Source organism: Antechinus flavipes, chromosome 4 (genome assembly GCF_016432865.1).
Source record: "Antechinus flavipes isolate AdamAnt ecotype Samford, QLD, Australia chromosome 4, AdamAnt_v2, whole genome shotgun sequence".
NCBI lineage: Eukaryota > Metazoa > Chordata > Mammalia > Dasyuromorphia > Dasyuridae > Antechinus > Antechinus flavipes.
In genome coordinates this window covers 404366786-404376505 of record NC_067401.1, presented here as the reverse complement: position 1 = coordinate 404376505, position 9720 = coordinate 404366786, and the positions used below count along the sequence as shown (strand labels likewise).

The following is a 9720-nucleotide window of genomic DNA, read 5'->3' as shown; positions in this document are numbered from 1 at the left end:
TTTGTCAGTCCCTGTTCGGGCGCAAAAATGTGGGAAGCTTCTTCTTCTCAAAACACCGCCAGGTGATAAAAGTTCAGATCTTTTATTATCTCCAATATAGTTCGGTTAGCTTAGAGGTCTATCTCTCTGCTTGGTTCCAAGATCTTCCTCCGAATGTCATCAAATCCAAAGGTTCTGTCCTTTAGCCTCTGCCTCTGCTTTCTTCAGCCTCCAACCAGCACAGAGATGGAATGAATCTCTTGTCTCCTTCACTTGGGGCTCAGCTAGCTTTCTGGTGAGTCTTTCAGACCAGCTTGGTCTCAGTGGGGGAAGTGCAGGAGCCCAGCCACCAACTACAGTGGTGTGAGATGAAGAGTTGTTCTTGCACTAAGGCCTGAATTTTATCTCTTGTTAAGGGCCACTGTTCTACCCACACTGATGTATCAGTTTTCCACTGAATAGGAACTGGTGAGAGTGCTGGCAGGCCTTCAACAGCAGCCTTGCCTAAAAAGCCGAAGTACTTAATTGTAATCCTATTTGTTGCAAAATGTCTCTTCCCCACAGATTGATGGGGATTTTTTCAACCACAAAAGGAGTAAAAACTCCTGTTTCATTTTCAAATGTCCATTTCATAGGGGCAGCACTAACTTCTGCTGCTATTGATCCTCCTACACCAGACATATAGGTGTCTGCCTTAATCTTTGGCCAGTGACTGGGCCAGCTGGCACCTCTAATTACAGTACAATCTGCACCTGTGTCTACCAATCCTTTTAGTGGTATTCCATTCACATAAATAGTGAGCTTAGGTCGGTCATCTGTCACAGCTGCAGTCCAAAATATTCCTGGACTCTGCTGCTTGAAGTCAGCATCTGGGCAATCATCATCAGATTGTCTATCAGGGGTATGTAACAGTAAGCCTGATGCTACTACTTCTCCTGGTTGATAAATCACAGGTTCTCTTCCTGTGTTAGTGACTGGGATATTAGCTACAAATTCCCCAGTTTCCCACATCAGTGTGTGGATGGCCACTGTTTTGTAAGCACCCTCAGGAGGTGAAATGGTCAAGCCTACTGTGCCCAGAGGCAAGGGATTCATAGGCTGGACAGGAACAGATTTTACCTCTCCTGGGGATATCTCAGTAGTCTCTACTGCATACAACTCTGTTTTTCCTAATTGCAATCCCCTTTTCCCCTCCGATTGCCTTTTGGCTAATTGATTGTGTAATCTCCTTCTTCCATCTGTTTGCCTTTTGGTTAATTGATCATATCTTACTATCGAATGTTGCCAACCACTTCAATGAATTCCCGATTACAGGGGAATGGTGCTTTGAATTCCAGGGATGCAGCAAGGCACACAGCTGGAGCAAAATGCTACAAGTATCTCCAGAGGCTCTTCCAATTCAGGCAGATGGACTTTGAGTTTGCTGCCTGGCAGATGCTCTATCTTTTCACTTCCCCACAAAGAGTTTACAGAAACTTTCATTACCGAAAGCAAACAAAGGATCAGTGGGCAAGAGATGATCCTGCCTTCTTGGTATTGCTGAGTATCTGGCTCTGTGTGTCCACTATAGGATTTGGATTTGTCCTGGATATGGGATTTTTTGAAACCAGAAAGCTTCTCCTTCGGGTTGCGTTGTGTAGGTGTTGGCCTTTTAATATCAACTGTGCTGTGGTTTATCTCTAACAAGTACTTAGTGAAGCGACAGAGCAGGGACTATGATGTAGAATGGGGATATGCCTTTGACGTTCATTTGAATGCTTTCTATCCACTACTAGTCATTCTACATTTTATCCAGCTTTTTTTCATTAACTATGTTATCATGACAGATACATTTATTGGCTACTTTGTTGGAAATACCTTATGGTTGATTTCTGTTGGTTATTATATCTATGTAACATTCCTAGGATACAGTGGGTTTAGTATGAGATATTTGAATTCACAACAACTTTTTTGACTTGAACTTATTTGCTCTTACTGAAACAGTCTGGTGACCTTTAGTTATTTAATGATCTCCATATTTGAGTTATATTTAATATAGGTACTTAATTGTCTTTAGTCATAAGTCAGTTCAGAAGTTTTCAAATCCTGACAAACACCATCCTCAACCTCTCTAAAAACACCAGCATAACTGGGTCAACTTTTGTTTTTTCAGATAACAAAACTAAGTCTTATGAAAGTTAATTGTATAATCCACAAATAATTTATCTTACTATAATAAAAATAATAATAATATTAATATATTATTATTAGATTTATTATATATTATTAATAGTTTTAAAACTAAGATAAATACAGTATGATCATCTCAATAGAAGCAGAAAAAGCATTTGATAAAATCCAATATCCATTCCTAATAAAAAACACTTGAGAGCATAGGAATAAATGGACTTTTCCTTAAAATAGTCAGGAGCATATATTTAAAACCATCAGTAAGCATCATATGCAATGGGAAAAAACTGGAAACTTTCCCAGCAAGATCTGGAGTGAAGGAAGGTTGCCTACTATCACCATTATTATTCAATATTATATTAGAAACACTAACCTCTGCAATAAGAGTCAAGAAAGAGATTAAAGGAATTAGAGTGGGCAATGAGGAAACCAAACTATCACTCTTTGCAGATGATATGATGGTATACCTAGAGAGCCCAGAGATTCTACTAAAAAGCTATTAGAAATAATTCATAATTTTAGCAAAGTAGCAGGATACAAAATAAATCCCCATAAATCCTCAGCATTTTTATTCATCACCAACAAAATCCAACAGCAAGAGATACAAAGAAAAATTCCATTCAAAATAACTGTTGATAGCATAAAATATTTGGGAATCTGTCTACCAAAGGAAAGTCAGGAATTATATGAGCAAAATTACAAAAAAGTTTCCACACAAATAAAGTCAGACTTAAATAATTGGAAAAATATTAAGTGCTCTTGGATAGGCCAAGCGAACATAATAAAGATGACAATACTCCCTAAACTAATCTATTTATTTAGTACTATACCAATCAGAATTCCAAGAAAATAACAACAAAATTCATATGGAATAATAAAAAGTCAAGAATCTCAAGGGAATTAATGAAAAAAAAAAATCAAATGAAGGTGGCCTAGCTGTACCAGACCTAAAATTATATTATAAAGCAGCAGTCACCAAAACCATTTGGTATTGGCTAAGAAATAGGTTAGTGGATCAGCTATAGTAATCTAGTGTTTGACAAACCCAAAGATCCTAACTTTGGGGATAAGAATTCATTATTTGATAAAAACTGCTGGGATAATTGGAAATTAGTATGGCAGAAATTAGGCATGGACCCACACTTAACACCATATACCAAGATAAGATCAAAATGGGTCCATGACCTAGGCATAAAGAACGAGATTATAAATAAATTAGAGGAACATAGGATAGTTTATCTCTCAGACTTGTGGAGGAGAAAGAAATTTGTGACCAAAGATAAACTAGAGACCATTACTGATCACAAAATAGAAAATTTTGATTATATCAAATTAAAAAGCCTTTGTACAAACAAAACTAATGTAAACAAGATTAGAAGGGAAGCAACAAATTGGGAAAATATCTTCACAGTTAAAGATTCTGATAAAGGTCTCATTTCCAAAATATATAGAGAACTGACTCAAATTTATAAGAAATCAAGCCATTCTCCAATTGATAAATGGACAAAGGATATGAACAGACAATTTTCAGATGATGAAATTGAAACTATTACCACTCATATGAAAGAGTGTTCCAAATCACTATTGATCAGAGAAATGCAAATTAAGACAACTCTGAGATACCACTATATATCTGTCAGATTGGCTAAGATGACAGGAAAAAATAATAATGAATATTGGAGGGGATGCGGGGAAACTGGGACACTAATGCATTGTTGGTAAAGTTGTGAACGAATCCAACCATTCTGGAGAACAATCTGGAATTATGCCCCAAAAGTTGTCAAACTGTGCATACCCTTTGATCCAGCAGTGCTACTACTGGGCTTATACCTCAAAGAGATACTAAAGAAGGGAAAGGGACCTGTATGTGCCAAAATGTTTGTGGCAGCCCTGTTTGTAGTGGCTCAAACTGGAAAATGAAAGGATGCCCATCAATTGGAGAATGGCTTGGTAAATTGTGGTATATGAATGTTATGGAATATTATTGTTCTGTAAGAAATGATCAGCAGGAGGAATACAGAGAGGCTTGGAAAGACTTACATCAACTGATGCTAAGTGAAATGAGCAGAACCAGGAGATCATTATACACTTTGACTACACTATTGTATGAGGATGTATTCTGATGGAAGTGGATATCTTTGACAAAGAGACCTAACTGAGTTTCAATTGATAAATGATGGACAGAAGCAGCTACACCCAAAGAAAGGACACTGGGAAACGAATGTGAACTATTTGCATTTTTGTTTTTCTTCCCAGGTTATTTTTACCTTCTGAATCCAATTCTCCCTGTGCAACAAGAGAACTGTTCAGTTCTGCAAACATATATTGTATCTAGGATATACTGCAACATATCTAACATATATAGGACTGCTCTCCATCTAGGAAAGGGGGTGGAGGGAGGGAGGGGAAAAATCCGAACAGAAGCAAGCGCAAGGGATAATGTTGTAAAAAAATTACCCTGGCATGGATTCTGTCAATATAAAGTTATTATTAAATAAAACAAAATAAAAAAAATTATAATGAAACCCCAAAAAAGATATCACTTTCATTTTTTGGCTTTAGGGATATCCTCATGGACAAGTATCACGTTTGAAGATCAGCTAGGAGAAAAACTAGCAGAAATATGAGAACATTTTTGTAAAAAACAAAACCAAACAAAACAATTCTAATTATATTGCCATCGTATTATTCTCCTTCACTCTATTTATCTATCTTCATACATGTATGTATATGTATATAAGTGTGTATATGTGTATGCATGTATGTTTGTGCAAACATGTATTATGTTGCATGTGTGTATATATATATATATGTTTATGCTGTGTATATATGGGTGTGTATGCATGTATATAAACACACACATGTATGCACACACACACATATATTTAAAAATTTAAAACAGTCTCTCTGTAATTTAGTTTATGTTGCTTCCTTCTTTTCTCAAGAAAAACATTTTTAAATCCAAATATACTATATACATATTTTATATCATATATACTTATGTGTATATAATTATGTGTATAAATATATATATATATGTACATACACGCATACTCACATATATGTATGCATGGATGCAGCCAAAGCATTTATTAGAGAAAATTTTATAGCTCTACTAGATCTTTACTTGTATAAAATAGAGAAAGAGAAGCTCAAGAATTGGGCTTTCAGTAAAAAAAAGCTAGAAAAAGATCAAATTAAAACACCCTAATTAAATACCAAATTTGAAATTCTGAAAATAAAAGGGAATATTAATAATATTGAAAGTAAGAAAACCATTGAATTAACAAATAAAATTAAGAGTTGGTTTTATGAAAAAAATAGATTAACCTTTACCTAATCAGATAAGAAAAAAAGAAGAAAATCAAATTATTAGTTGCAAAAATGAAAAAGGGAGAACTTTTCACCAATGAAGAGAAAATTAGAACAATAATTAGGAGTCATTTTGTCCTGCTGTATGTCAGTAAATCTGATAATCAAAGTGAAATTGAGGAATAAGTAAAAGAAAAAGATTTCCCAGATTAACAAAAAAGGAAGTAAATTACTTAAATAATGCCATTTTAGAAAAAGAAATAGAATAAGATATTTATCAACTCCTTAAGAAAAAGTCTCCAGGGCTAGATGGATTTATATCTGAATACTACTAAGCATAAGGGATGATTAATTCCAATACTATTCAAACCATTCGAAAAAATAGGGAAAGAAGGAGTCCTACCAAAGTACTTCTGTGACAGATATAATGCTGAGTTGCCTGGGTCACAAAATTAGCAGTGTTTTGAGGCTTCATTTGAACTCAGGTCTTCTGACTTCAGACCAAGTACTCTACTCAGCCACATAGTTGCCTCTTGATCACACTTCATATGCTTTCAAAAATTACTGGACAAATTGGAATCATATTGCACCAGAAATCTGTTTATATAAATTGTGGATGCTTGGCCCCATCTTGTGAATTTTGTATAAAATAGTTGACCACTTCAGAATGTGGGGATTAGAGCAGCTGACAGTTTAGTGTGGAAGCCTTCTTTTCAAGTCCCTAAGAAAGAATCACTTCTGTATTCTGATGGAAGTGGATCTCTTCGATAAAGAGAGCTTTAATTGATCAAAGATGGACAGAAGCAGCTACACCCAAAGAAAGAACACTGGGAAATGAATATAAACTGCTTGCATTTTTCTTTTTCTTCCCAGGTTATTTATACCTTCTGAATCCAATTCTCCCTGTGCAACAAGAAAACTGTTCGGTTCTGCACACATATATTGTATCTAGGATATACTGTAACCTATTCAACATGTAAAGGACTGCTTGCCATCTGGGGGAGGGGTGGAAGGAGGGAGGGGAATAATCAGAACAGAAGTGAATGCAAGGGATAATACTGTAAAAATTACCCTGGCATGGGCTCTATCAATAAAAAGTTATTTAAAAAAAAGAAAGAAAGAATCACTTGGAGGAAGGGGAGGAACACATCCAGTCATGGTGAACATCTATCTTTATTTGGACTTTTTCATCACCATGTCCTCAAGCAGTATTTTAAAAAAAATGAAAGCAAACAGAGCAAAGATTAGTCTTGACACAATAAGTCAAAGCAGATTCCAGGTTCTTCAGGAAGCCAGCCCAAAAGTTGTACCATACTTCTGAAGAGAACTTCTTGAGAACACTAGCAGAAGAACTTGTAAGGTCTGTCTTACCGATTTTGCCGTATGTACCATAAGCTTCAGATCATACCAACATAATCACTACCATCACCCCATCCCTAATTTTGAACGTATTGGTTTGGAGAATTTCTCACAGACTTTAAGGGATAATATTTTATAGTAACTGTTCTTAACTTACAATTTTGATAATTAATTTTCATATCAACTGATAATAGGCTGAGTAAAACACAAATACAATGTAAACTATCATTTCATATAAACACACCAAACCTCTTGAAGATTTAACACCAATCTTTTGATTCTGATACTGTGAGCTAGAGCTGCAACAACGAGCCCAGAGCCTGGACAACATGTACACCCCCCAAAAAAAATCAACTTTAGAATGATAAAGTATACAAATAAGTTCTTAAAAATAGCATTTAAAAACTTCATGCAATTTTCATGGACTACCAATGTCATAAAGTATTTTGAAACCTTTAATTATAATTGGTATGATCTTTTTTCTAATTTTGTTATAATGGGTGCCTAATGAAAGAAACTATTCACATCTTCTGTCTTTTTCATGAGAACTAATGATTTTTACTCTTTATTGTTCAGTATCACCAAAATATTTCTAGCACATGGGAAGTTTGTATTTTTCATTTTTCAAACTATTATGCATTATTATGGTACAAGAAAATGATTGTACAGCTCCTTTACTATCATCTCTGTCAATCTGAACATCACAATAATTTCACATATTTATCTCATCACTTTCTTAATTCTTACAAACTGTCACATTTCAATAAACGGGGAACTGATTCAATCAGTATATTTGACAGCTTTGTAAGCTCCCTGTAATTCCTTCACCTACCTAAATGCTCTTACAGTACATGAGGAGATGTCTAACATCATCTTGAATCCTATTTCCCTCCAATCAAAAATTGGACTTTATACTGATGTTATTTAGTATCATCACCATCATCATCATTTTTATTCTTACTAGTTGTTCAAAGAAAATAGATGTTTTTCACAAACCCAAAGACACTAGTTTCTGGGATAAGAATGCATTATTTGACAAAAATTGCTGGGAAAATTGGAAATCAGTATGGCAGAAACTAGGCATTGACCCACATTTAACACCGTACACCAAGATAAGGTCAAAATGGGTTCATGATCTAGGCATAAAGAATGAGATGATAAATAAATTGGAAGAGCATAGGATAGTTTACCTCGCAGACCTGTGGAAGAGGGAGGAATTTATGACCAAAGAAGAACTAGAGATCACTATTGACCACAACATAGAAAATTTTGATTATATCAAATTGAAAAGTTTTTGTACAAACAAAATAAATGCAAACAAGATTAGAAGGGAAACGATAAACTGGGAAAACATTTTTACAATCAAAGGTTCTGATAAAGGCCTCATTTCCAAAATATATAAAGAATTGACTCTAATCTATAAGAAATCAAACCATTCTCCAATTGATAAATGGTCAAAGGATATGAACAGACAATTCTCAGACGAAGAAATTGAAACTATTTATAGACATATGAAAATATGCTCCAAATCATTATTAATCAGAGAAATGCAAATTAAGACAACTCTGAGATACCATTACACACCTGTCAGATTGGCTAGAATGACAGGGAAAGATAATGGGGAATGTTGGAGGGGATGTGGGAAAACAGGGACACTGATACATTGTTGGTGGAATTGTGAACACATCCAGCCATTCTGGAGAGCAATTTGGAACTATGCTCAAAAAGTTATCAAACTATGCATACCCTTTGATCCAGCAGTGTTTCTATTGGGCTTATACCCCAAAGAGATACTAAAGAAAGGAAAGGGACCTGTATGTGCCAAAATGTTTGTGGCAGCCCTGTTTGTAGTGGCTAGAAGCTGGAAAATGAAAGGATGTCCATCAATTGGAGAATGGTTGAGTAAATTGTGGTATATGAATGTTATGGAATATTATTGTTCTGTAAGGAATGACCAGCAGAATGAATACAGAGAGGACTGGCGAGACTTACATGAACTGATGCTGAGTGAAATGAGCAGAACCAGGAGATCATTATATACCTCAACAACGATACTGTTTGAGGATGTATTCTGATGGAAGTGGATCTCTTCGATAAGGAGAGCCTTAATTGATCAAAGATGGACAGAAGCAGCTACACCCAGAGAAAGAACACTGGGAAATGAATATAAACTGCTTGCATTTTTGTTTTTCTTCCCGGGTTATTTCTACCTTCTGAATTCAATTCTCCCTGTGCAACAAGAAAACTGTTCGGTTCTGCACACATATATTGTATCTAGGATATACTGCAACCCATTCAACATGTAAAGGATTGCTTGCCATCTGGGGGAAGGGGTGGAGGGAGGGAGGGGAAAAATTGGAACAGAAGTGAATGCAAGGGATAATGCTGTAAAAAATTACATGCATGTGTTCTATCAATAAAAAGTTATTAAAAAAAAAGAAAATAGGTGTTTTTCATTTGATGAGGCAAGGACAGTGGAATGCTTGAATAAATAGTAGCTGTTAGTCCTTATGGATGGAACTATAAGATTGATTTATACTATAATAAATAACATCAAAATTAAAACAATTCCACAATATTAACATTTATTTAGATTGAAACAAAAGCTCTAGGCAAGGGATAGCATGAATGCCTTTGTGATGGTTGATAATTACTACCAAGTGTGAATGATTTTTCAATGATTTAAATGTTCTTCCTTAAGAGAATAATGAGTTAAGGACAAAGCCAGTCATTGATTATCTGCCATTTTATCTTCTGGGCCTTAGGAAAGATATCATTCCAAATGACTTAATGCTCACTAAATAGGTTAAGAACTTTTTAAAAAGTTGTTTTACAAATATATTACAAGATAATGAATTACATGGAAGCAGATTGATCCATTAATAAATATGAAGGAGAATA

At 35.0% G+C, this 9720-nt stretch overlaps 1 protein-coding gene across 1 annotated transcript; it reads left to right on the top strand.

The window, feature by feature from the left end:
- The first annotated feature begins 1257 nt into the window (after positions 1-1257).
- LOC127561602 (protein unc-50 homolog) lies at positions 1258-1933 on the top strand. Its single transcript, XM_051996776.1, is given in 2 exon segments — positions 1258-1610; positions 1612-1933. Coding segments are annotated over 2 exon segments (675 nt in total).
- The last annotated feature ends 7787 nt before the right edge of the window (positions 1934-9720 follow it).